General features: G+C 43.4%; 1 protein-coding gene across 17 annotated transcripts in view; it reads left to right on the top strand.

Annotated features, from left to right (window-relative positions):
• The first annotated feature begins 3157 nt into the window (after positions 1-3157).
• The window catches only part of CTCF (CCCTC-binding factor), a 37207-nt gene continuing 12927 nt past the window's right edge, over positions 3158-27437 (top strand). The window contains exons 1-7 of one of the 17 annotated variants that reach the window (XM_075101880.1): positions 3246-3348; positions 7471-7618; positions 9854-10017; positions 11241-11353; positions 15065-15159; positions 21472-21568; positions 26229-27021. In XM_075101880.1, coding sequence (XP_074957981.1) covers positions 21566-21568; positions 26229-27021 — 796 coding nt within the window. In that variant the 5' untranslated portion in view covers positions 3246-3348; positions 7471-7618; positions 9854-10017; ... (1 more) ...; positions 15065-15159; positions 21472-21565. Of the gene's footprint in view, positions 3349-7470; positions 7619-9853; positions 10648-11240; positions 11354-15064; positions 15160-15271; positions 15334-21471; positions 21569-26228; positions 27022-27437 lie in introns of all 17 variants that reach the window. The other 16 variants (XM_075101886.1, XM_075101881.1, XM_075101885.1 and 13 more) reach the window with 16 other exon arrangements.

Below are 27437 nucleotides of genomic sequence, written 5' to 3'. Positions count from 1 at the left end.
CTCAAACTCAACTACTGTCTTCCTCAGAGCTGAGTGAGGAGAGAGGTGGTGACCCCTGAGAACTGCTACAGCATGAGGCTGATGGAAGCACAGAGTTAGGAAGAGCAGGGAACAAGGTGGGTGAGGTCACCCAGGGCCTTGGCAAGGCAGTCAGGAGCTCCTTGGCTTCAGTTCTTGCCATTCTGCTTATGGGCAAGGCATCTCTGGGAAAGGCCTCACTCAGGCAACTTTTCTAGAGGGAGCATCTGCCTCCGGGTGTCTAATGTGGACAGGCTTGGAGGCTGATCTTCAGGAGAACTCACAATTAGGACTGAAGCTGGGGGCTTGAACCCTCTGCAAATCAGCTCCAAAGCACCTCCAAGTGAGAAAGCGGAGGTCAATAGGGTAGACCCCCAGCAGACGCTGAGACGTGGTTGGGGACACTGCTGGCAGGAGAAGCCCAGGAATACGTGTTTGCCAGAACAACTTCTGTTACCTAAGCAGCAGCATTCCCACTACAAAAGACAAGGACTGTCATAGCATGGCTACAAACAAAAGGCAGAGGGATCATTAGCACTTTTTTATTCCCAGCCCTGGATGAGTAAAGGAGCATAAGTGATGCCGTGAAAAGCTGAAATCAGGACTATCCCTATCAGAAGCAAATTTGCATATAGCCAGTGCTTCTCTCCATTTTGATTTGTGTCTGAAGTAAGCTCTGAGCTTAAAGCAGGATCCATGGCTACACAGGAAAGATATGCCATTCTCCCCAAAATTACAGGATGAGAACTGATAGGTTGACAGCTTAGAATAAATGTAAATTATTTTTTAAAAATTCACATTACAGAATCTCATTTCCCTAGAAATGTTCTTAGCAGATTCTTCATGCCATACTGGCTTAATTTCCTTTTACACCAACCTGTCTAGTGAATGAAGGGAAGGCAAGGGTTTTTTTGGATTTTAGCAAAGCTAAAATAGTCCAACAGGAGTTGGACTCAAAGATCCTTGTGGGGTCCTTCCAGCTGAGGATATTCTGTTTCTATGATTCAAGTTTCTCATGCAATGAAGACCCCAGAGGTCATGGTCATGGGCTACACCTTGTGACCTCTCATAATTAACAGTAATTTTTTGCTATTGCTTTGTAGCTGATTTTTTTTTTTCCTTCAGCCAAGGCTGAAGAAACAGAGCTACGTCCTCATGACTCAACACACCTCATCCCCTCTGGCCGCTCCATAAGCTACGGTTCTCCCGCTGTAAAAAAATAATGGACTTAGTCCCGTGTCATAATCCTCAGAAGGGAACTTGGTCCTGATCATCAATAGCCCTGAAAAGAGTATCAGTGCTCACAACACAGCCCACTGCTGCCAGCAGTGCTCTGCTTCTTTGCAAGGACTGGGTGAGCTTATGCAGCAGAAACCCATGAAGGAGGGTCAGGACCTGACCTCACTCACCACCACCTTTCAGCCAAACTCTCCCCTCACAGAGCACCAGCCTGGCAGAGCCTTCTCCTCTCCATGACATAGCTCAACAAGACACAAGCATTATTCAGACTAGGATTTAAGGGCACAGTTTACCGATGTTAATGTATGCTATGTATGTCTGATGGTTTTGTCAATTGCTGTTCAGGTTGGGGTATAGTTTTGGCTGTTGAACAGCTTTTACTCTGCCCTGCAGTGACATCTCAAGAGGCAAAAATATGGGGCAGGGTTTTTAATATCAGTTTCAACTGTAACAGTTTCATGACTCTTTAGTCTTACTACCACGGGTTTATGCTGAGGTTTCTTTGCATTTGGTCTTCTCTCTGAATTCCTGGCCTTATTGTCCTCCAGCGGCTGATAGGTGAGTAAAAGGAGCAAAAAAATGCAGCTTCCTTCCAATGCATTTTATTTTTGAACTGTTAATATTTTAACCCATTACTCTAGCTCCATTTCACGTGCTTTTATGGTAAGAAAATACAGAGAGGATGCAGCATGAGCTCATAGAATTCTCCCCTCCTCTCAGCTTGCCTGTCAACCAGCTACAGGTCTGCCACAACCCTACAAGAGATGAGAAAGTACGTTCAAGCCAGAAGATTCAGCAACACAGGAAACTGCAGAAAATGGAAGACATGCAAGCCCCGTGCTTTCTTATATTAATTCACACATCTCGTTACAGATGCCATGGCTGTTTCCACCTTTTGGGGGTGGAGGGGGAAAGTTGCAGACAGAAAGCACTGCAGCTGCTAACTTCTGATGAGCAGGACCCAACCTTGTTAACTTCTCTAGAAGCTCCCTGCTAAATACCTGGCACCGCATTCACCATTCCCACAGCGCTGAAACTAACTTGCGCAGTTTGTTCTACTCGATTATGAGCTTAGCAAGCCCAAGGTCCTTTAAAACCACCAGGCAAACACCATCTGATTCCAGTAACTTGCTGGCATTTATAAAATTGCCCTGCAACTTTCCTAGTGATTGATTCATGGCTGTATTGACTCCCAACTTAAGAAAAGCTTCAGCCTTTCAACCAGCAAAGCCCTCCTCAGCACAGCGGTGTGTGTGAATTTCAGCACAGGCTGTCAATGCAGCCTTATCCTCCTCATGCGCTGTGTCCCCTGCAGCTGAGGCACAGCCTCATGCTCTGGCGGGCCTGAAAGTTTCGCTTTGGTGAAAATGGGAAGCTTTAGTTTATGCCGGGCTTAGGGGACGCATGCAGAGCCACGACGGGGGTGTTTGAGGGCTCGGAGTGCTGCTCACAGGGCAGCAGCCGCCCCACCGGGGCTCCCACTGCACCCGCCAACTCTCCCCGGACCTCGCCCAGGCGGTGCCACCACCGGGCCACTTGCCACACCGGGAAACCCGGGAAGGCTCCGTTGGGGGAGGCGGGGCGGGAGCGAGTGCGGCGGACCGCACCAGAGCAAAGAACACCCCAGCTCTGCCAGCAGCCCGCCCTCCCCCACGACGGCGTGACGCACGCACGCACACGTGCATGCGTGCACTGGCGTGCACTGGCGTGCGCCGGCTTGACGCCCCACCCCGCCCCACGTTTGAAGTTGGCGCGCGCTTGGCGCCCCCTCCCCTCCCAGCCTGCCCCGCGCGGCCACTTCCTCGCGCGCCCTCCCTCCTGCTCTCCCTCCTCCCACCCCTCCCTCCCTCCCCTCCCCGCTCCGGCCGGCGGCCGCGGCAGCCGCGCTGGCGCAGGCGCACTCCCCCCCGCCCGCCGCCATTTTGTGTCCGAAGCGACTGTGGAACGATTAAACCGCGGGGCTGGTGCTGGGCGCTAGCGGCGGCCGCGGCGGGGCGTGCGGGGCGCGGCGGCTCCGCGGGGCCCGTGGGCGGCGCGGGGCGGCGGCGGGGCCCGGCGGCCGGAGCGAAGCTCGGCGGGGTGCGGGCGCAGGTAAGCGGTGGCGGGGGGTTTGCAGTCGCTTTCTCCGGCCTCTAGGTGTCACGATGGGGCTCCGGTTCGGCTGGGGCCCCGCAGCGGCCGCCGCCGGGGAAGCAGGGGGCTTTGTCTCCCTCTATCGTCCCCAGCGCGGCCGGCGCCTGCCTGCCACCGCCGCCATTCCCCACAGCGCGGCGCTGGGCTGCGGGCCCGCCCGGGCCTCCCTTTCCGCCCGCCCGGGCCGCCGCCGAGCCGCCAGCCCCGACTCCATTTTCTTTCCTTTGTCTTCTCCGCCGCGCCACCGGCGCTGATTACCGCCCCCTCGCCGACACCCCCCCCTTCTTCCCTTCCCCTCCCGTCCCTTCCTCCTCCCCTCCCCCGCCTTCCCCGCCCCGCCGAGCCGGGCCGGGCCCGCTCCCCACCCCGCCCCGCAGCCTCTTTCCCCCCCCCCCCCCCCCCCCCCGGGCCGCCGCCGTAACGCGAACCTCAGCGGGGTCGGCCCGGCGCCCTCCGCCCGCCGCCCGTGGCTTCCCTCGGTGTCCGGCCGGCTCCTGACCGCAGGGCGGTAGCGGCGGCGATGGCTGCGTGTCCCGCTCCTGCCGGCCGCCGCCTCGCTGCGCTGGCGTGTGCTGCGGAGTGAGAGGCGCTGCGAGGCGCAGAGCGGGACTCGAGCTCCCTCTGCAAGGCAGGCTGAGCAGCGCCATGCAGCACCGGGACGCGGGCACGGCTGGGGGGCGCCCGCTCTCGCCGCGCTGCCCGGCCGCCAACACCCCCCCGCCCTTCCCCGCCGCTCCCGGAGATGGGGTGCCCCGCCGCCTTCCCCTCCCCCCCCTCCACCGGGGTCCCCGCGGCGTGCTCGGGAGAGTAAGGGCGTAGCTGAGCTGCCACCGAGCCGGCGACAAGTTGTGTCACTTGCTTCGTCTTGGCCCGGGTTGCTGGCCTCCCCAGGCAGGCTCCAGGGCGGCCGCCCCTCCGCAGCTGGGCTCTTGCTTAGGAACGGAGCCCGCAAGCCCATGGCGAACGGCGGTGTTATTCCCTCTCTTGCGCGGGTTCTGCGGGGGGGGGGGGGAGCACAAAACCCGATTCTTTTTGTGGTGCAGAAGAGGAAATCGCACATGCTCTGTGTCTAAACAATTTGCGTTTTATTCTCTACATCAACTTTTATTTTTTTACTAAATATGTTTACAAGGCATCAGATTCTGCCTTGCCTTGGCTTCGTGAAATGACTTTGATGCAGGGGTTTTGTCATGTTACATGCATCCTTTTCTGTTCGGTGTAATCCTCGGGACTTGCCTGCTGGTGAGAATGAGCTCGCTTTCCTGTTTGTGACTTCCTATTTTTTTTACCCAGTCTTTCTTCCCCCTTAAATAAATGCATGGCTCTTCCTCACCTCCTGCCAGTTATTGAATCCTGGTAATAAACTCCAGAGGTGTTATTAGAAGCATCTGAAATACTGTTTACTGCTTCCAGTATTTGTGGTTTTTGTTTCAGTGGAGGAAACATGTAAATATTTCTCAGGTTCTTCAGCTTATTCTGCTTGTGCAGCGCCTGTTGAATTTGCAGGAGTCTGTTGGGTATAAGAAAAAAGCTCCATGTTGTATTCAAGCTGTTGTTCTTACTTAAGCCATACCTAACATTTTACTTTAGTACGGAAGGCATCATTAGGGCTGAAGGAAGGAGCAATTCGAGCCTAAGGGCAAAGCAATGCTTTCTTCTGTTTAGCTTGATAGATTTTTTTTTTCTTTCATTTTTTCTTTTGGATGTATAGGTCTAGCTCAATTTTAATGTACTCTGTACTTATAGTACACATGAGAAAGGTTGTTAGGATGCATGGAATGGCTTCATTAATGAAACTTTCTGGGCTATTTTTGAGGAATAATGTCTGAGCAAAAGGGAACTCAAAATCTTCACTATAGCTTCATGTGGCCCTAAAACTGAAACAATACAGCAAGTCTCACCCAATTCAGACAGAGCTTGGGCAGCTGTCACTGCAGCGTTAAGTTTGCTGGCAACTCATGCCTGCAGCATTATTGAGGGAAAGTGCTATTTCAATAACTGCTTTTTGTATCGGCAGGCTGTATCTTGAATATGAACCGTAGCTAATTTGTGTGTTTCATTACTGGCTCTTGTGGCTGCAGGTTGATACCTGCCTGATGTGGAACCATTGCTGTTTTGAAAAAGCCAGAAGCTGACCCATGTTATTCTTGTGTTTATTCAGCATTTGCCTGAAAAATCTTAATTATATGTGATTACTAACTTGCTTAGGATTTTCTGTATAGAGCCTACTCCGGAACTTAATTTCTTCTCTTCCCCTTAGTACTTCACATCCAAGAGCTCCTGCTTTTCTAACGAAGATTTTTGGAAGTCAGATATTGAGTGTTATTAGGCTTATCAGCTCTCTGACAAGAGCTGGCCTATTCCTTGCCCTTATCCCGCATACTTTGGCAGATTCTTCGTCACTTGTAACAGCAAGCAGTGTTGAGCTCTGAGCAGCTCTTCCTGCTCTGTCTGAACGTTTTTTTTGTACATTAGCTATTTCAGATACGTATATTGATTCTATTTGCATAAAACCTCACTGATTCTCCCATCCTGGCAATTCTTGCTTCTCTTAACCATTCTTTACCAGAGAGGGAACGCTTGAGTGAGTAGTAGAGCATTAGGGTCACAAATACTGCTTCTTCCCATGCTTGTACGTGCTCTAGAAATACATGTAGTAAGGAGCAGCCACTGCTGCTGCTTGCACACGTGAAGATGCACACTGACTGAAGTGCTGGTCTTCGGCTGCCACAGTGGAGCTGAAAGAAACCAAAGCTTTGACTTGGTGGTTGTTTTGTTTGTGTTAACTTACTGAAGTGTACTTAGGTGTTTGCTTAACTTTAAACTTCTGTTCATCCACTTGGCTTTAGTTCAGATACCTAGTTCAGTCTTTGTTGTACTAAACCTTGAAACTTCCATACAGTATCGAGCTCTACTGCTTCGCAATCATGTGCGGTTGTGGTCTTAGAGATGCACACAGATCCAGGAAATTCTCTTTTATTGTTTGAAGGTTATATTTACTGCTCTCAAATGGCTCAGGACCTGGCTTTTTTTTTCTGAAACTTAGAAAGTAGCTTTGTCCTGTCCTGAAACTGAAGATGTTGCTTTTTTTGTACTGAAGGATATTTTAATTTCATTTAAAACACCCTCTTCTACTGCTCCTCCCACTTCTCTCCGATAATCCATCATCTTCAGTAATTAAATGAGATGTGCTTATTCTTGACAGATATTTAATAAGAAAACTAAATAGCTGCTCACCTGAGTGATCTCTGTATTTTCTGATGAACAAAAATAACCTTGAAAAGAAAAGTAAAATAAACATGAGGTGGTAGGGAGTTTTGTGTTTCAGGTCATATTAATATTCAGGTAACTGTACCCTGCATGATTCGATTTTGGTGTCTAATATAAATTAAAGCTCAAGTGAGGTGTCCCTCATTTAGTATTATAAAAACTTGGGAACTATCATGTCTTAATGTCTTTCCAATATGGTTCTTAAGAGGTAAAAATACAGAAGTAGTACGGAGACATCTCTCAAGAATGCCGCAGTTATCATGTGTTACTTAGGGGACATACGTGATATAATGGATTCCTGAAGAATTATTCTTTAACTATCTCTTCAGACAAAGTTGAGTCACAGATGTTTACAGCTGTATTTCTTGTGTAAAAGTTTATTTTTTAGACACCCTTCAGTTTTAGCCCTCCCACTTTTTACTGTCACTTACCTGAGGATTTTAGTGTACTGTATTGAGTTGATCTTAAGAGGTATGTTTAAAATAACTTAAAAGCACAAGAAGTGCAATGATCAGTTAGGATGTGCTGACCAGGTAACACAGGGGAGGGCTGCTGTACTGGTAGCAGTGAAGCAAGCCATGCTACAGGCTATTTTCTTTCTACCCTGTAGCATGCCCAAATACGTATAATTTTGTCAGTTGGCTATCAGCATTGTCTGTTTGTCTGCTGTAGAAGCAAACCCATGAGGTTTCTAAAGCTTCATGGGTTTTGCTGAAAAGCTTCATTCAAATATAAAGTCTGGGTGAGGAGACTGTGAATGAAGCTCAGCTTGTACTGAAAAATCTTATTTTACCTTTCTTTTCTCCCCAGAATCTAAAAATTTCTGTTGGCATCACTGAACTTGTCAAATTCTAACAAAACAGAAGCCAAATCAGATTGTTTGGAGCGTGAAATACACCTTTGTATTTATTAATGTGCACCATGATTAGAAGCTTGTATGTCTCTCAAACATCAGCAGGTAAAGTAGCTATTGGTAAAGTAGAAGAGAAAGTAGCTTGGTCCAGCTATATAAAGAATATTGCTTGCCTTAATTGGGATGTCAAAGTAATCCTTATTCCCTCTTTCAGGTATTTAGAATTAGGTTGCTGTTCTGAAAGCTTCTGAAATTCCTCTGTTGTGTGTGTTTGGGTTTTTGTGGTTTTTTTTTCCTTTTAAATAAAAACCAAAACAAATCACAAACACAAGACAAAACATAAAAATACCCCCAAAAAATCACCACCAAAGTACATTGGGAGGTGAGAGAGATGTTTGTCTTGGCCAGTGTATTTTTTCCCACTTTTAACACTGCAATATCCCTAGCTGTAGTAATGGAATGAACACTGTATAGTTGATGCACTTCAGAACACTAGGGAAATTCCAGGAGGTTGGAAAATTGCTGATGTATCAGAATTAGAAGGAAATGGAGTGGATGAACGTGGCAGCTAGTAACGTAGTGCTGTGCAGAGACTCTTGAGCTACCTTGGGTGTTTGACTAATGCTGCATGATGTTAATATATAGATAGTTTACGTTATGACCAGCTCTCCCATTTGTTCTTGGCACAGAATTTAGTTAACAAGGAGAGAAAAGGATGTAATTAATCCTAGTAAATAAAGCTTCAAGGAAACTATGCTTGTTAGATTTATTATTTGACTTGTATCTCGCTTGATGTTGCGAACCTTACAGAGTATAAAAATTGGTACTAAATGCCATTCAGTTCAGGATAGTCTGGGGATGTACAAGACTGAATAGTTTCCATGGATGTTTAGCAAACACTGGTAATTGCTTGTCACAATTTGTTTTCATCACTGGTTCCGTTGGTGCAAAATGGCTGTTGATTTAAAACTTTTGCATGATAAAATTGTGGTTCACAGAAAGGCAAACAGCACTAAGGCAGCCATCATGATTGTCATGTGAAATAGATCCATTCAGATGTGTGTGCTCAGGCTGCTGTATGTAATGGTATACACCTGGGAACAAGGCAGTTCAGCTGAATTTAAATCAAGGCATGTGGTATCCTAGAAAGCAGTGGCTGAACTGCGTTTTGGAGTCATAGTGGATAAACAGCTTGAACGTGAGTTTCCAAGGTGATGCTGTGACCAAGAAGCTAAAGTAGTTCTCACATGCATAAATGGAATGGGTAGAGATACATTCTTGCCTGTGTGGGGTGGGCTGAAGTCATTACCAAAATACTGTGCACAGTTCTGGCATCAGCACTTAAACACAAAAACTACCGGCTGCAAGGAGGATTAACCTCCAATTTGATGGAGAGCTGATGTCTTGCAGTAGAGTGTTAAAAGTTTACTGTGCAGCTTCTCGGCAAAACTGAGAGGTAACTTGATCAGAGTCCTCGGGTATCCCCCGGCAAGATAGTACTGGATATTAGTGAGCTTTTTTAAATCTTGCTGACAAATGCAACAAGAATTAAAAGTGAATGTGATTAACAGTTGGATTATGATATGAAGAGCAGTCGTGTATTTCTTAATTTCATAACATCTTTGAATTGATTGTAGAAAAAATTCTAAAAAATGCTTCAGCCAGCTGCAAGGTACTCAACTTCTGTTTCATAAACATTTAGAGAACTGTCACTCATAAGAGGTCAGACTCCATGATCAAATGAGAGGTGATCATGCTAAAGAAGAAAGAGGGGGAGCAGCTCTTCTTTCACCAACTTCTGTCATTTTGAACAGAGGCAGGTTTAGGACTTTTTCTTAGAAATCTAGAAAGTTATCAAGCCAGTAAAATCTCCTGAACAGGAGGAAAGAAGCAGGTGTTGATATATATATAGGAGGTGTGTCAAAATAGCATCTCATCTATTTAGTCCAAACTTGTGACTGTAAAAAGTCCTTATCTGTGGCTATGGTATTAGTGAGCTGTTGGTAAGATAAATGTTACTACTTTGCTGCCAGGACGCACTGCTGGCTCATGTTCAGCTTGCTGTCTACCAAGTAGCCCTAGGACCTTGTCAGCAGTGCTGCTGTCCAGTCAGTCCCAAGCCTGTATTGCTAAAAGGGTTCATCCTTCCCCGTTTGTAGCATGGGAAATGCTCAGTGAGGGTGAAGCACCATGATTTTCATGGAATCCACTTCAGAAAATACAGCTTAGTAAAATTATTTATTTTATGGTATATAAAATTGTTTATTGAATCATAGTTTATATATTGCATTTGTGTATTTTGTGAAATTATTTTATAATGCAGTGATCCTTGTTTTAAAGGGGATGCGAGTAAAATACTGAAGTAATCGGGAATGAAACTAGGGAGGGTAAAGATCTGGAAGAAAGAGTAAACAACACTTAATAACTTTGAGCTATGATAATGCGTCATGCATGGAGACTTGACACAAGTGTTTGACACTTTCTGAGCTCTCCAGAACATTCCAGTGAGTAAATTGATGGTGGACTAAGCATCTCTAGGTGAAGATTACTGAAAGCTAAAAGTACTTTTCATGCATTACATATGTTAAAGGGGGAAGGGGGAAATGGAAGCTTGAGAACTGTCTCAGCTGCAGAGCTAACTTGCATATAATCCACATGCTCCTCTGGATGGTGATTTCAACAGAAGCGCCTGGTGATTGAGTTTGGCAATTCTGGTTTCTCCTGGCTGTATGAGAGAGGCAAATAGGGTAGCTTTGCTGCTACCACTTGTGTTCTTTGCAGAAATTCAGTCTGTGTCCAGTCTGAGTGCTATTCTGTAGTGTGGTTCCTAGTGCTCATACAAGGCCAACTTTGTAGGGGCATTTAGGGAAGTAAAAGTCATGGCTTCCGTGGAAAATTAAGTTGGCTTGTGTCAGGACTGTTGTGACCCCATCTCCTTCCATTTGTGTGCTGGAAATTGCATTGCCTAGCAATGAGTTGGTCAACTGGTCTTGCTTCCTGTGTGTGTCCATCTATCCCATCCCACCCCCACCCCACCCCCAAAAAAAAAAAAAAATGGGGGATAAGTGGATGTGGAAAACTGCAGCTCTGAGTTTGATTTAAGCCTTTGTGGAGCCATGGCTCGATATTTTGGGGTAAGTAGAAGTTTTCTGAAAAGGTAGTTGAGACTACAAATACTAATGGCAGCATTTGGATATTTGTAAACATTTTTTACTCTTTTGAAACAGCAGTAAACTTTGCTGTATGTTTAAAATCACTGTCAAGGGAATTGAATCCTCCCATTGTTTAATGATGAAAGAGACATCATTGCTCTGGACTGGCACCTGGAAGAGCTTTTCACTGCTGTGGAACCAGTAGTGATTTTTTTTTTTGGCCCAATGACTTCACCTTCTCTTATAGTTTCACTGTCTCCTTGTATTCGATTTGCAAAGCCATTTCCTTGAAAGGGTCTCTAATGTCCACAGACTTAAAATGAAAGCAGGAAATGCTACTGAATTAAAAATGTCCCCCTGTTTTGGCTTTCTTCTACGTGCTAAACTGTTTGCAGTGGAGGCATAATATAAACTTCAGTCTTGCTTTCCCAGTATGTACTGTGAGAGAACCCTTTAGAGGCACTTCAGGAGTTTTCAGATTACAGGTTGGAAAAATAAAATTTTTGAAGGCTAGTAGTTTCAGTCAAAGCTTATCAGATTATTAAAACCTTTTTTCTTTTCTTTTCTTTTCGGAGGATGGAAGAAGTTAGTGTTATCCAGCATTCCTGCTGAATATATAACTTACTGCCATTTCTGATCTTTGAAGAGAGATTTATCGCTTCCTGTGGCAATACTGAATACTCAAAAGGTACTCATTGATTACTTGATCCTTGCCTACCTTCCATATTAATGCACTCCTCTCCTTCCTGCTCAGGAATGACCACTGTTGACTCCTACCTACTTGGAGCTACTAGAGCATTATATGAGCCCAGAGTAGTTTATCCTTGGCTCCTGTAGTGTGTGTGGAAATAGTTTTGTCCTGTCAAAGCGGCTGCATCCTCTTCCTGTTCTACCAGCATTTTGACCTACATGAAGAAGAATTTGGCAGCTGCCATGACAGTATGGTGGAGCAGACTATCAAATATTCAAATGTCTGACTTGCCTGACATGACATCTGTAATGTTTTTGGAAACACCTGCTTTGAGTGGCTTGTGCAAACAAATCTTTAGAGATGTTTTCTCCAGCTCCACCAGGTTCAAAGAAGCGACATAGCAGTGCATGTTTGTCCTGCTCTGTTATCAGTCTGGTTAGAAGTACTTGATCCACTGCAATTGTTTACCACTTGTTTTTGTCCCAGAGCTGCCTTTTCAACCAGGCTGTCCTGTGCTGGCAGCCAGGGAGCCTCTTCAGCCACCTTCTGGCATTCGAGATATAACCTCTTGTTAAGATTCTGGAGAAAAGAGGACACAGTAGTCCTTCTTTCTTCAAAGACAGATTTTTCTTTTTTATTAGTTTGGACTTAGTCATTGTGGTCCTGGGTTGTCTCCTGCAAATTAGAAAAAAAAAAGGTCCTCTGCCAGTACTGCTTCCACCTGTTCTATCTGAAGTTCATGTAAGAGCCTTGTCCAATGTTGGTCTTTGTACAGCCCTTCTTTGACTTCGTATTTTATGTGGTTTTGTCTCTCTTAAACAATGATACAATAAGCCTGTGCTCTTCTAATGCTGCTTTAAATACTAGGCAGCTTTGTATATTCACCACTCTGAAAGTACAGGTCTCTCGTAGTTTGCTGAGAATGATTGTACTTTGCACATTAGCTAAAAAACTAGTCAGCCTTGATTTTGCGGAAGTGTTCCAGGTCCTCTAGAACTTGTGTGGAGGTGAATGCTGAGGCCAGTAGATCTCCGTGTCTTAAGAGCATCATAGTTATAACTGCATAGATGAAAAAATACCCTCACTGTTTTTGTTTGAAGTATAGCCTTCATTTTATATAGTGCCAGAGAATGGTAAAATCATTTAGGTTGGAATGGACTGCTTGTGATACCTTGGTTCAGCCCCTGCCTCAATGCAGGGCCAGCTTTGAAGTTAAATGAGGTTGTATTTAGCAAATATTTTCAATAGCTGAAAGATGAGAGTTTCCGGCAGCATCTCTGAGCAACCTGCTCCAATGTTTGACTGCTCTCAGTTGTTGCAACTTGCCTGTTGCATCTTGTCCTTGCACTGTGTTACCTCCAAGAGTGTGGTTTCATCTTGCCTTTGCTCTCCCATTAGGTATTTGAAGGTAGTTGAAGCAAGATCTCCCCTTAGCCTTCTCACAGCTAACTGTGTCAGTCTGCTTTTGTAAGTCTTGTACTCTAGCCACCTCATCCTTCTGGGAGCCCTCTTAATGGTCTCTTTCCAGTGTATGTCAGTGTAGTAAACTCAAAAATGGACATGTGGAGCACTTAAATTTCCAGCTTATCCCTGTTTTACTTCAAGTTTATGAAACCTTGCCCATATGTCAAAGATCTTATTGGAATGTAAATTCATGCAAGGTATTTTATGCCAGAAAATATGGTGGTTACTTTAATAGAAGTAGGCTATCTTTCCAGTAAAAGAGGGTAGGAGTGGCTTTTCTTCCCTCTGGGACATTACCATGGAGTGGATCAGAACAAGAACGCCTTGAATTTTTGAAGTATGTATGTTAGCAGTGCTGGGAAACTTTGCTCCTTGGGTTGTACATTAATAGGTGATGTTCCTTGAGCAGTGTCTGAGCTCCCTACTTCAAAACATCCCTTTTAAAAAACTCCAGGAAGCTGTTTTCTTAAGCAGAGTCAATACCTTGAGAAGAGTGATGGTTGTGCTTTGCGTTAACCTGCTATCAGTTGTAAACTGCAGATATCCCTGTAAACTATCCTGAATTTATGTTGTCCATAGTGTGGAAAAGAACTACAATTATTATTGTTTTGTTTCTCTTTTCCTCTACTAAGAGGACAGATCTCTCTACTGTTAAGTTAATCCTTCTGCCAAGCAGAAGGTTAGGTTTTGAGAATTGGAAGAAAACTATTTCTCACTTCAAAATTTCAGGAAAACCAACGTTAGGATAAAATAATAGCAGTAGATAAAAGGATGCTTCCATTCAATTAAATGTGCTCTGTTGAAGAGTCCTGGTGTGTTTCATCCAGTGACAAAACTTCTGAGATGATACAGTTCCATGTGGGAGGTGTTCACTTTGCATCAAGCATCTTCTGAATAGAGAAGTCCTTCACTCCTAAGGCTTTTCTGTGTTAATCACAAGTTTTTAAGTTTTAGGAAATAGCAGCATTCTCCAGGGTCACAAGTCAGGAATAAAACCTCAGCTCCTAACGGTAGCTATTTTATATGCCTACCACTGTGTGCAAGCTCTCATCAGCGTAGAACTTGGCAAGGATGCAGCTTGCGTCAGCAGACTTAATGTGCCCTTAGTGGAGCACACCCCATGTATCCTCTGAGCATCTCCCTTTCTGGTCAGTGAATGTATACAGCACATGTGACTTTTATAGAGCAAGTGTTAGGTAAAAAGAGATCAATTCCAAATGCTCTTTTAAAAGCATATAATCACTGAACATCCACAGCTCCAACAAACTTCTTATCAGTAGTGCTCTTTGAAGCTGATAAACAATTAAAAATATGCTTTCCAAGATAAAAATGCAGCCAGAACCCAGACTTAAGTACCTTCTACTAAATAAATGACAGACCAACTGGGGGAGGAAACGCTTAAATTCAGAGGGCATAGAACTAGTGTGAAACTCAACGTTGCTTGGCCTGCATCAGAGCGCAGCAAGGATACATGCCTTGCTTGAGAATTACTCCTGTGGAGTTGCTTACTGTTCCCAGGGTTTTTAGCATGTATGCACACCGAGGACTGAAAAGAATTACAGATGAGAAGTAATGTGCTGTCTTGTAAATATTTTAGTCCCATAAATGTGAATATTTTAAGCCCTTAATTGATTAGGGTAATGAAGCTAGCTTCGCAACTCTTCAACAAGCTGAGGCTGTTCTTCCTCACAGTAACAAGGTTTCGAAGTCTGTTAGAGCTGATTTTGTTACTTTATTGATAGTGTTACTTGCTGCATTGACAGTATGTAACAGGTTACACTTGCTCTAACTTACACCCCTTTAACAATAAAAACTGCTTTTGTGTTGTGATTTGGTATTCCACGGCACAGGAGGAAAAGGACACCTGAAGTAGGCATTACCACCTCTAAAATGTCATATTGCATTCTTAATTTGACATGAGGGATATAGAGTGTTAGGTTATAAGAACTGTAAATGCTAAAGAATTTGAGAAGAGGTAGAGAGAGGATTTTGAAATACATTCATTCTTCCTGGTGTAAAAAGTATTAAAGCCAATTAAAATACTCTTTTAGTTTTGGTCAAGGCTTTTTTTAAGCGAAGGGGTCCTCAAGCAGTTACCAATGCTGCTATTCTTAGAGGTGTGGGACTGCACATTTCTGTTAAACAAGCATTAAACATTCAGTGATTTCCCCTGCACCACCACCCCTTCTCTTGCCTTTCTTTTTTATGTAGTTTCACTAGTACGACTCATCTGTTCTGTTCCAGAGTGTGTTCTGACATCAAGAGCTGCATGAAGAATAGCAAGCATGAAGAGAACAAATCAGTCCAGGCAGAAGTGCAGAAGCGTCAAGAACATAAATGTAAATTAAGGGGTTTTAAAGCGCGGTATGCGTTCCATGCTGTAGTTTCCTGAACACTTAAAGCTTACACTATTCTGGAAGAAACCCTCTTGCTATGCTTATGTTTTGGCAGGCCTGAGTGTTTGGGCACACCAGAGACCTGGTCTGGATGGAAATAAGTATATTTTTGGCTGGGTGAGTTCTGGCCCGGATTAGTTGCCTGACCAGTTAGCTACAGTGTTAGAAATGCTTGCACTAACATGCGGAAGAGTTGGGGTGGTGTGGGTGGGAACGAGTGGTCAGTTTGAAGGCAGGGATGGCTTCTCTGATGGAGTCGGTATGTTTGAAAATGAGGCCTTAGTCCTGGTGGAATGCCCTCCAGGTCCTCCAAGGTCAAATGCCTTTGTGGGAATTTTCTTTTTTGCTTCATCTGCTTTGAAGGTTGGTTTTAAAGACACTTGTAGAGCTTGGTCTATAAGCATATTTGAAACACATGTCCAGATGAATTAGATGTGTGTATAAAATGGGTTAAACTGCTTAAGGCTTTAGCATGAGGACCACTATCTAGGGTTCACCCAGGTTTAATTCTGTTTACATCTGTTCCAACGTTTATGAATTCAGATGAACTTTTCTGTGATCTGCAATTCAAAAGCAAGGATGACTTAATTTAGGCTCCAGGAGTTTGTCTTATGTGTTTTCAAAACTCTTCTGGAATTTCCTGTCCCTGCTACAACAACAGTAAAGTACACCTCTACATTTAACAGCCTCTCATTAAGCTAACTAGCACTAACTTTAGTTTTCCTTATATGCAGCAGGGTGTCATTTGTGAGTTAACTAATAGTTCCTACATGGGCAGCTGTTGTTCATGGGGTAGGACCGAAGTTACCATCCTGGGGACGAGCGCTCCTGCTCCTCTGATTTGAAGCCTGAATTCCCTTGGCCAGGCAGAGTATTGCTACTTAATGAGTACTGGTGCAAAGATAAAAGCAATAGCTGTTTCCCCCAAAATTTGTGCTTGGATACTTGTTCATCTAGTGAAGCCTTAGAGAAAAACAAAAACCAAATACTTGAAGGTTATTATGAAGTCCCCAGAACACCATGAAACTCGTTGCACTGGTCTCTTTTCAGGTGTGGTAGTGTCTCGTGTTGCTGTTTTGACATCATGCAGTACTGCATCAGATGACCAAAGAATCCTGCTCTGGTCTGACTAATTTTGAAGAAACACCTTTTTTTGCTGTTAGCAGTTTGCTAACAGCCTAAACAAAAGCCTAAATGAACATGTGAAGGGACGAATGACCACAAATACTTGCTGATAAAACCATTAACCTTTTCCAGTATCTCCCTACAATGTTTGACTTTACTTTTTGTGGCAGCATATTTAACAGGCTGTTTTAACCTGAAATAGTTTTCTGTTTTTCTCAATTTATTACCTTCAAGTATTCAAGTGGTCTTTTGTGAGCTCTTTTGTCACCTTTATGTTATGAAGAACTGTAAAAGGGAGGGACTGATTAGTTTTATGATCCAGCATCAGATGAAAATTAATTCCTCTGTGACTGCTGCTTTTAAAGTGTAAATCTTTCTGTATTTTATACCTGATAAAATGGCATGTTTGTTCTTCTGAAAGGAACTGTCGAGTTAGCAAAATAAAACACCTTCCTTAATATATTAAAAAGGGAAATGTTTCCCCAAAATTATTGATATGGAAATGCTTAATTTACATTTCCCCACTTTCACTAGAGAATTCTGTGTGTGACTAAAGAACTAGGGTCATCTGGTGAGATTGTACTAGCAGTTATTGGAAGAAATAGGGGAAATTTAAAATTAAACTTTAAAAGAATGTTAGATAGGAAGGAGAAATTAAGGAAGAATTGAACAAGGTTTAAGAACAAGAATATTTACTAAAATTTTCCCTACTACCTTCTCAATAGAACTTTAATTCTCAAAATCTAAAGAAAAAACAAGGAAGAAGTTGTAATTCCAGAAATAAGGTTGAAACGCTTCTACCAGACTTTCTTCGTTAAAGCTTACCATTGCAAGTTAAAAGTTGGTTATAGCCTAAGTGACTTGAGTACATGTGGGCTTTGTTGTCAGTAGCTGCAGCGAATTCTTTTTCTTCACAATCCAAGTTTCAAGCAGTTGACATTATTGTGTTCTGCTTTCCTCACCATTGTAGGCTACAGCTTATTACAGCAGAATTAGCAGTATTAGCTCTGGAAGAGGCGTGATTCTGGGGCCTTTTGCCACTGCAAGGATTAAGAAGGGAGCTTGTTCTGTAAACAGCTGAGGAAAGATATGGAATTAAGTTTTTTTCTGTCTTGCTGGGGGACTATGTGTGCATAGACTCTGTTTTCATGTCTTCCCCCGAGTTCTTGATCCAAAGTAACAAGTTAATTTTATCCCAAGTAACTGCAGAAAACCACAGGTGTGTGCTGTTTGCTGACTGAAAAATAAGGGTCAGTGCTGACTGAAGGTTCTCATTGCTGTGAATTATTGTGCAAGGCATGATGGATGTTTGAAAGAGCTCTGCTAAGATCCCTGGGCAGGAGCAACTAGGAAGATCACTTTCGTAGGTTACAGAAGGAGAGGAAAAAAGAAAAGGTCAGGGAGAAGGCTGGAGGTAGTTGTAGAAATGTCACAGAATGCATTTTGATTTTACAGCAAACCAGCTGTGGGTAGTGAATGTCCTGTGGCCAGGGAGATGGCTTGGCTGTGCTCTTAGGAGTTTTTAAGGGTAAAAGTTAAAGATGACTTTTGATAACATCTGGCCAAAGCATGCTACCTTCACATAAGTGTAAGTGAAAGGTAACTTTGGTTCACAATTAACAACTAATTGAATAAAATAGTATTGTGGGGGTTCATCACAGTTAAATGCTATTGACTTTAAACAGGACAATGCCCACAAACTGCCTGTGACCCAGAGGGTTGCAGGATGCTTGAGAAAGTGATTTAACTGGAGTGTGTACTCAGTGGATGACAGGATGGCACAGAGTGGGGGTACGCAGCTCAGTGTAGCCACCTAGCTTCCAGGATGCAAAGTTCTTGGTGCTGTGGTTTGTTTAGAGCTTTAAGCTGGCATTGCTGCTTGAGATGGCCCTGGCACTCTTAACCTGCTCCCTTACCTCTGCCCAGGCATTTGTGTGGGGAATCAGATCAGGAACTGAACATGTTCTAACATAATTAACTGCTTTTCCCTGCATTAGTTTTCAGCTGGAATTAGTTCTTGATTGAGTTCATTATGGTGGGTGAATTATTCTGTCAATCTGAAGGAAGGGAAAAGGTGAGAGCAGCTTTTCTGACAGTAGCGCTGTGTTTTCCTGTTTTACAGGGGTTATGAAACCATTATGCCAGTTAAGAATCTGGTTTCCTCTCTGTTTTATGGGGAGAAAGGTGGGTTCCTTTAGACAGTTATTTAGTGTAGGGATCCACTTAAAAGCTTTGAATCGCTCTCTGGAAGAATGTACTCTTCTCCCTGCCCTATTTAGGGAGGCCAGCCTTCCAGCACAGACACCTCAGGTAACTGCCAGCAGGACTCCAGACACTATCAAAGAGGTCTATCTGCCTCCCATTCTTTTGCTGGGTCAGTACTTCAGGAAACCATCCTTCTACAACAAGATGTTTGCAACTGCAGCTGTCATTCTGTAGCTTTTTTTTACATATTTCTTGGGGCCTCTTCATGTTGACAGGCCCCTTTTTGTACATAGAAAAAGCACAAGCGTTTATTAACCCATGATGAAGTTCTATTGCTCTTCTGTTCTAGGTTTCTTAGTTTTTCTTTTCCTTACTCTCTCCAAGGTGCTAGAATATTTCTCAAAATAATTACCTAATGGTGGATTAATGGGGCTGCTTTTTTCTTAATTTAAAACTAATAGATGTTTGAGGTAGTACATCTGATTTTTTTTCAGTGCCAGTGTTGTACATGACAAGGAGGAAATGAGAAAGCAGCTGGAGATGGGCATAGCATAGCAGTCATAACCAGTGGATATGGAATTTAATGCAGTAAGCAAATGAAAGCTTTGTTTTCAGCATGAGAAAATTACTTAATAAAAGAAATTTATCCCAGTTCTTTAGTTTCTGCTGCTGGTAGTGAATCTGTCATGTTTTGCATGTGATAGCGCTGTGAAGATATCCCCTCCCAAGTTATTCACGCAGTGCTACCTGTTCCTTAAAGTCTTGTGAGCTTTGTCAAGTAGTTTCACGTTCCTAGGCTTATCTTTAAAAGAAAAAAGAGGGTAAAGTTGGTTCCCTCTTTTGCCTGTTCCTGAATAATTCAACACAAGATTGCTAAGTTTTTGTGCAACTTTCACTTATAATTGGATGCTTAAGTAACTCCACCCCTATTAATCTTCTATATTTCTGTGGGCAAATAGCAAAAGAAGTGGACAAGAGTCTGCTAGGAAATTTCAGCCTCTGTATATAATCTGAATTCTGGATGATCTGTGGGTCTTTGCCTTCATGCACAGCTAGCCTGTTTTGATCCAGCTGAGCCTCTTGAGTGTACTACCGTGGCTGAACTCCTCTTAGAACCACGTTGAGTTCAAGAGCTTTATAGCCATGGTTGTGAACTGCTGAGACCAAGCTAACAAACTTCTCTTGAGGGTGCGTGGCTCTACACAGAGCTCTTCAGGCATCTTCCCACCACTTTTCCAGTTATGTCAGGATTTTTTTATTCTACAAGATTTGGCATGCTTTTAAACAGAGAGGGGAGCTTTGAGAACAGTGCACATCCACCTAGTTCATATTCTGATTTGTTGCCCATGTAGGGGTGCTACTGATACGCCCAGGAGATTTGGAGCAACTGTAGTAAGAGCAGCACTAGGAAAGGCTATACTTAATGCTTTGTGTTTTCTAAAGCAAATAGACATACACAAAAAGCTGCATTCGTGCCATGTTCATCTCTTAATCGGGGAAGCCCTGCTGGAGGAAAAGCAAGGGCTGCCTGCATGTTAAACTGCCTTATCTTTGACTATGCTTAGTTGGGAGGCTTTTCAGAAGAAAGATATGGCTGTTTCACAATGGGGAAGGATGGGCCAAGCACTCCAGCAGTTACTTTGCACCTGTTAATGTCCTTAAATACTTATAGACATAGATATTGACTGTAAGCAGGAAAAAAACCAAAAAGCCTGTTTGTCCAATGTCCAAAAATGCTCTGTTGGATGTATTTTTTAACAAATCTTTCTCTAAGTTGCAGAAATACTGCATAAATATAGACTCTTCTGTGAACGTTTTGCTTATTCCTCTCTTCAGCTTTCGAAGTTCACAGACTATGCAGGAGAAACATAAGTCTCACATGTTTTAATATAATGCTTTATTTTCACTCCTGTATCAATTTTACTAAGCGGCTAATCCATAAGTGTCAAAGCCATGCAAATTTTGGAGTGGGGTGTGTTTGTGGATTGACTTGAGTTCAAAGTCTGAATGTGTTGCAGGGTGGGTTTTTTTTGCAGCAGCATAGCTGATGATATTTTAATTATTTTATGAATGCCAGATATTTATTGATAGCTAGCATTTGGCTTCATTGTTTCTATTGTTTGTTGTGTTTTTTTCAAGTGAACTGTATATTACAGCATTAAATGTACATCTGTCTCTGGGTTTGTATTGTCTGCATTGACATCTAGAGCAAGTTGTCTTTAATGCTTCAACAGTTAAGATTAATGCTGTTATAGGACTGCATTAATTGAGTGCTATGTCTCAGTCTTTTTGTGTTGATGTGGTGAGTTTGATCAGCCTTGCTGTACTGGAAGTTTTCTTAAATCGTGTTCCTGAATGTTGAGAGTTTATATCTTCTAGCTGAATGCTGTACTGGTTAAGCGTGAAGCTTTTGGAAGGGACCCAGAATGACAAAATGTTGTATTGTAGTTGGGCTGAGACTCTCCTGTGCTGCAGTTTGTAGGGCTGTTGGCATTAAATGACTTCTTTTTCAAGCAAGCTTTTGATCTATTTCACTGGAGTAAGGTGTCAGTTGTATCAAACGCATACCCCATCTTATTTCTGCTTGTTTCAGTTCTTCAGATGAGCTGCCCATCAGTTACTTGAGAAAGCTCAGGCCTATTGTTTGGATGGCACAACTTCTTACCAGGCAAATTGGATTGTGACAGTGCGTTGAATTGTTTAGTGACGCAGTGTCTCTCGTTTGAGTTGGTAGAGCCTGTTGAGCGAGCATGTATGTAAAGACTAGTTTGAGCTATTACATGGGAATTGTGGTTTTGATTTCAGATGTTCTCTGGTCTTCCTTGGTCACTCTCCTTATTTGGAAGCTCTTCTCTCTTGGTTTTTTTTTAGTTCTCATTTACCAAATAATTTTCTGTTAACCTGCTGCTTTGTTTTCCTTTTTAGATTCAGTCATTGTGGATCTAAGCTATTGGTATAAGGTACAGTAACTGGTAGGAAGAGAGCTGAAGATAAAAGCCAGAAATAAAAGGTTGGGAGAATGGTAAGACAAAATATATTCAGCAGTCTTTATTCCTAGTGTTCCACTGCTATAATGGTCTTAGTTGCAGCAAACAACACGTTCTCTGAAATGTTGGAAACTTTTTCTCAGAACCTGGCTGGATAATTTCTAGGAGTGTAAATCTAAAAAGTTGAGGAAGACCTGCTTTATTAAAATTAGCAGAAATGGAAAATCGTCAGCAAGCTGCAGGATCTCATCCAGCGAGTTGATGGTATCGTCTGGTGACTCCTCCAACAAATATAAAACTTTCCCCTAAAACCAACTTTGTGAAAAAGGAGGAGTAAGTTTAAAAAAAAAATGAAAGGAAAAAATGCTGGCAAATACTTGTGACAGAGTGATTGAGATGTGACATGGACAAGCAGCACAAAGCTCACCACAGCAGAGATCGAGTGTCTTTCCAGAGAACTTAATTAATAGGAAAGAGCCCATACATTTTTGCCTAGTCCCTTTTCATCTCAAGTTTAGCGGCCATCCTGTGCCCCCCTAGTTGTAGAAGTATTTTAATTTGAAAATCCACACTTTCTTGAGATGAAATCTTGGCAGATCAGCAAGATTTTTTAGCTGGCCAAGACATCAGTTGAGACTCCTGTATTTCTGTAGTACATTGTTAATATAACCTGGAGTGGTTTGTAGTTTCCTTAAAAATACTGTTAACATTTCCTCTGCTGGCAAGAACCTGGTTTAAAAACAGTGTCTTTCAGATTAATTTTTTGAGAGGAACAGACCGTAGTGCATAGCATGGAATAGGCAGGAGTAAATGCTTATCTGTGTGTTGAATTTTAGAGTACAGGAGGTCTGAGTCACAACGAACTAGAGGGCAGTGAAAGAGGATGTGGTAGGAGACGGTCCCGACTGTGTTGCTGCAGTGCATGTTGCTCACCGCTGGAGGACAGCCGTGCTTTGCCAGGCCCGCTGCTTTGGGGTCTGGCTCTTGCAGGAGGATGTTATGAGTAGTGACAGGTAACTCCAGGGTAAGAGATAAGCATCTCTAAAATAAGAGAGTGAGCTGGAAGAAATAGGGGTATCTTAGTTTCTTTACTGAATCGTTGTTAAGAGTCCTTCCACTTACTTCACACATGTGAACACCCTTCATTGTTAGCATACTTTGAACAAAGTCTTGCCTGCTGGTGTTTATTTGGTCTCAGTGTAAGCCTGCTTTCCTAGGCTGTCAAACCTTCCTGGCAAGATGAGCCATATGCCAAAGTCGTCAAGTATGAGCGATCTGTTCCTTTGTGGACACACGATTTTTTTGGTGTGCAAGTCTGGGAGATGAAGCTTTCCTACGGTCTGCTGGAGGACCTGCTTCTGCAGGATCCTAGAGGACACTGGTAAATCTTGGCCTGTTGGCTTGCTTTCAGGTGACTTAGTTTTGTTACCAGCTTCGATATTGGCAGTTAATGTGAAGGTCCTTATGAGAGCCCCACCTGAACTGCTCAGAGCTGCTTGTTTTTGTGTCAAGGTTTCTGACCTCTGCTCTGTTCCTCTATAAGGCACCAAAGTGGAATTGCATTAGGTTTGCAGATGGGCTTTTGTCATTTTTTTTTTTTTCCTTCCGTCTTAAATCTCATCCATCTAAATCCAGTTGGTGGGCAGTCACGAGCAGGGTTCCACAGGGCTCAGTTTTGAGGCCAGTCTTATTAAATATCTTTATCAGTGATCTGGATGAGGGGATTGAGTGCACCCTCAGTAAATTTGCAGATGACACCAAATTGAGTGGGAGTGTCAATCTCAAGGGTAGGAAGGCTCTGCAGAGGGATCCTAGACAGGCTGGATCAATGGGCCGAGGTCAGTTGTATGAGGTTTAACAAGGCCAAGTGCCGGGTCCTGCAGTGGGGTCACAATAACCCCATGCAACGCTACAGGCTTGGGGAAGAGTGACTGGAGAGCTGCCTGGCGGAGAAGGACCTGGGCATGTTGGTTGACAGCCGGCTGAACATGAGCCAGCAGTGTGCCCGGGTGGCCAAGGCGGCCAACAGCATCCTCACTTGTATCAGGAATAGCATGGCCAGCAGGAACAGGGCAGTGATCGTGCCCCTGTACTCAGCACTGAATACTGTGTTCAGCACCTTGAATACTGGGTTCAGTTTTGGACCTCTCAGTACAAGGTCATTGAGTTGCTGGAGTGTGTCCAGAGCAGGGCAACGAAGCTGGTGAAGGGTCTGGAGAGGTCTTATAAGGAAAGGTTGAGGGAGCTGGGGTCATTTAGTCTGGAGAAGGGGAGGCTGAGGGGAGACCTTATTGTTCTCTACAGCTACCTGAAAGGAGGTTGTAGTGAGGTGGGTGCTGGTCTCTTCTCCCAAGTCACTAGTGATGGGATGAGGTGAAATGGCCTCAAGCTGCGTCAGGGGAGGTTTAGATTGGATATTAGGAAAAATGTCTTTACTGAAAGAGTGGTCAGGCATTGGCACAGGCTGCTCAGAGAGGTGGTGGAGTTGCTATCCATGGTGGTATTTAAAAGATGTGTAGATGTGGCACTTCAGGGCATGGTTTAGGGGGCATGGTGGTGTTGGGTTGGGGGTTGGATTTGATGATCCTAGTGGTCTTTTCCAACGTTTATTATTCTATGATTACTGCCCCCTGAGCCTATTTACCACATTCTTATATTTTGTTTAGCTCTTTCCTTCCTTTTCTGTTAAGAGTCTTTTGGTCACCTAAAGAGGCTTCTTGTGTGTGTCTCTCTGCAAATACTTGATATAATTGAAAAACAATTTGCTCCAAGTGTTTCACAGTTGCTGTAGGCCAAAGACCAGTGCTCTGTTCTGATCACCTGCTGGCTAGTGTTAAATACTTGCATCATCTTGTGTACTTCAGCTGTTTGTCCATATGGATTTGCTCTGACTTGAAAAGCTGATGGGTGATAAAGGAAAGGAGAGGCTGGATTCCTGCAGGGAGTGTGCATGAAGCCATATGTCAGTAATTCTGGGTATCTGGTGCCCCCTGGAGACTGCTGCTGCCCACAGCATAATGAATATCAAGACTGCACATTAATACTGAACAGGCTGAAGAACAATATGAACTATATTGTTCTCAACGGAAGTGGAGGATACCAGAAAAGGCAGTAGAGTAAAAGCAATAAAAACAATTACATATCTTGTCATTCTTAAAGATAATGAAGACTAACAGCTGTGTTTCATGTCTGTGCATATAAGCCTGTGTATTTAAAAAATGAGTATGCAAGATTAAGTGTAGGTATTTGAAAGTAGCGTGATATGAGGGTTAAGTGTTAAGTTCACAGGCAGGTTAAATAGATTCTGTTAGCTAGTCTGAGGGCCACTCAATCTAATAGGAAAATGTTGAAGTCTCTTATCAAATCTGGAATTGGAATCAGAACTTCATCACTAGCTTTGTAAGGAAACTGGCATTTTTGTTACTTATTTCAACAGTAAAATTGACCATGGTACCTTTCTAACGCTTAAGTGAGGGGTAAAATAAATTGTATCCTGATGCAAGGAATGTATTTGACATGATTGTGGAATCTGCTTTCATTTTTCCAAATTAAACCGCCTGAAACAGGGTTAGGCTTAAAAAATACTACTTTACTATGATTTTCATTATTTTCATTTTGGGAAAAAGGCAGCTGCAAAAAGGTCACTTCTTTTAGCTGCTGTTACTCTTGAAACAACCTTCCTGCAGAATGCAAACAGAGGAATTCCATATTTGACACTGAGTGCACAGAAGAATGCTGGATGGTCTAGTCTGAGCAGGAAGAAAATCCCAATGTTACGCATGTAACCCTGAAAATAATGGCATACAGTTAAGGCCCACCAAAATGCTGAGCTTCAGTATTGTTGCTTGCTTATGATACGGGTAGATTTAACCCAGGTGCCATGAGAAAGCAGTAGAGTCCACTAGCTCTGAGTCCACATCATTTAAATTGAAGTAAAATTTTCTGAGCCTTGTTTGCCTGCTGCAGCTCATTCACACCAAAGGGGGCACCGGGCATCATCCTCTGCTCTGCTCGTGGGCCAGGTGATGTCCAGAAGTGGGAGCAGGAATTGAAATCCAGGCTGCTTGCAAAAAATATACTTGACTAACTTAATTATGTCCTTTCATTTTTGTTGTTCAGGTGAGATTTAAACATACAGGAAACAACAGTAGTTTGACACAAAACAAGTGAGGCTTAAGTTCTTGTCCTCAATTCTTAGTGCTTTTTCTTCTGGAAAAGTTCTGCAGTTCTCAAATATAATTCTTTCACGTTGGCTTTCTACTTTTAACAGTATATTATTTTTGTGCCTTTAAAATTTATAGCCAAAGCCTGCCTCTGGTATCGCTAAGCTATGTAAAGTGACTAAACAAGCTCAATAAGGAATAATACTGCCGTACATCTTTCCTGTGAGATTTGTGGTCTTTGAGAAATGGGAACATGCATATCACTTAATCTCTCCTCCTTGCTTTTCTTCCTTTCCAAGAAACCCATACAGTTGTCTCACTTCAGGCAGCGTTCTGTGATTGCCTTGGCTTACAGTGGCATTAGGCTAGTGGAGACTTACAGTTCTCAAATCCTGTTTTCTGAATATACTTTCAGTACATTGCTGCTGTTGAGCTGGTGGTTTTCAGTTAGGCCACTTGGCCCTCTGTGGGGTTTGTGCAGTTGTTAAAATACATTGGATGGTGTGCATCATTCATTCTCTTGTTTCTACAGCAGGAAGGTGAAATGGAAGGTGAGGCAGTTGAAGCTATTGTGGAGGAATCAGAAACTTTTATTAAGGGGAAAGAGAGAAAAACCTATCAAAGACGCCGTGAAGGTGGGCAGGAGGACGATGCTTGTCATATGCCACCAAATCAAGCAGATGGAGGTGAAGTAGTGCAGGATGTCAACAGTGGTGTGCAGATGGTGATGATGGAACAGCTGGATCCAACCCTTCTTCAAATGAAGACTGAAGTAATGGAAGGTGCAGTGCCTCAAGAAACAGAGGCCACAGTGGATGACACACAGATCATAACACTTCAGGTTGTTAATATGGAAGAGCAGCCTATAAACCTTGGTGAGCTTCAGCTGGTCCAAGTACCTGTACCAGTGACTGTACCCGTTGCCACCACGTCTGTGGAAGAACTTCAGGGAGCTTATGAAAATGAGGTTTCCAAAGGAGGCCTGCAAGAGGGAGAGCCCATGATCTGTCACACCCTCCCTTTACCAGAAGGCTTCCAAGTAGTGAAAGTGGGTGCAAATGGTGAGGTGGAGACACTGGAACAAGGTGAACTTCAGCCACAGGAAGATCCCAATTGGCAAAAAGATCCAGACTATCAGCCACCAGCCAAAAAAACAAAGAAAAACAAAAAGAGTAAGCTTCGCTACACCGAGGAAGGCAAAGATGTGGATGTCTCTGTGTATGACTTTGAAGAGGAGCAGCAGGAGGGTTTGTTGTCAGAGGTCAATGCAGAAAAGGTGGTGGGCAATATGAAACCACCTAAACCAACAAAAATTAAAAAGAAAGGTAAGCTCCCCATCTGCAAATTGATTTTGAAATTGGATTTGTTACGGTGGAACCTTGCAATGTGATCGAAGTGACTGAGTAGATGCAGGTGGGAGTAAAGCAGAAATGCCCAATGTCGCTTATGCTTTATATAAGAGCTCAGAATAGAGCTCAGCTCTATTGTTTCTTGGGCAAACCTCCTATCACCTCCTATAAAGGAGCTCATTTTCCTCAAGCATGATGCTGTGGTGTTAGTATTGCCATACAACTACAGTTGAAAAGATTCTTCTCTTTGTTGTAATACGTATGTAAGAATGTGTGTACATGTGGTTTACATCAGGAACCAACAGTATAATTAGTTCTGTGGGTTTTTCCTAACCAATTGCTGGGTAGGGTAGGTGGTGCAAAATACAACTTTTCTTAAAACTGTAAATTGA

Source organism: Phalacrocorax aristotelis, chromosome 8, assembly GCF_949628215.1.
Source record: "Phalacrocorax aristotelis chromosome 8, bGulAri2.1, whole genome shotgun sequence".
Classification (NCBI taxonomy): Eukaryota; Metazoa; Chordata; class Aves; order Suliformes; family Phalacrocoracidae; genus Phalacrocorax; species Phalacrocorax aristotelis.
The sequence above is the reverse complement of the archived record's forward strand: the minus strand, read 5'-3'. Positions and strand labels throughout refer to the sequence as shown.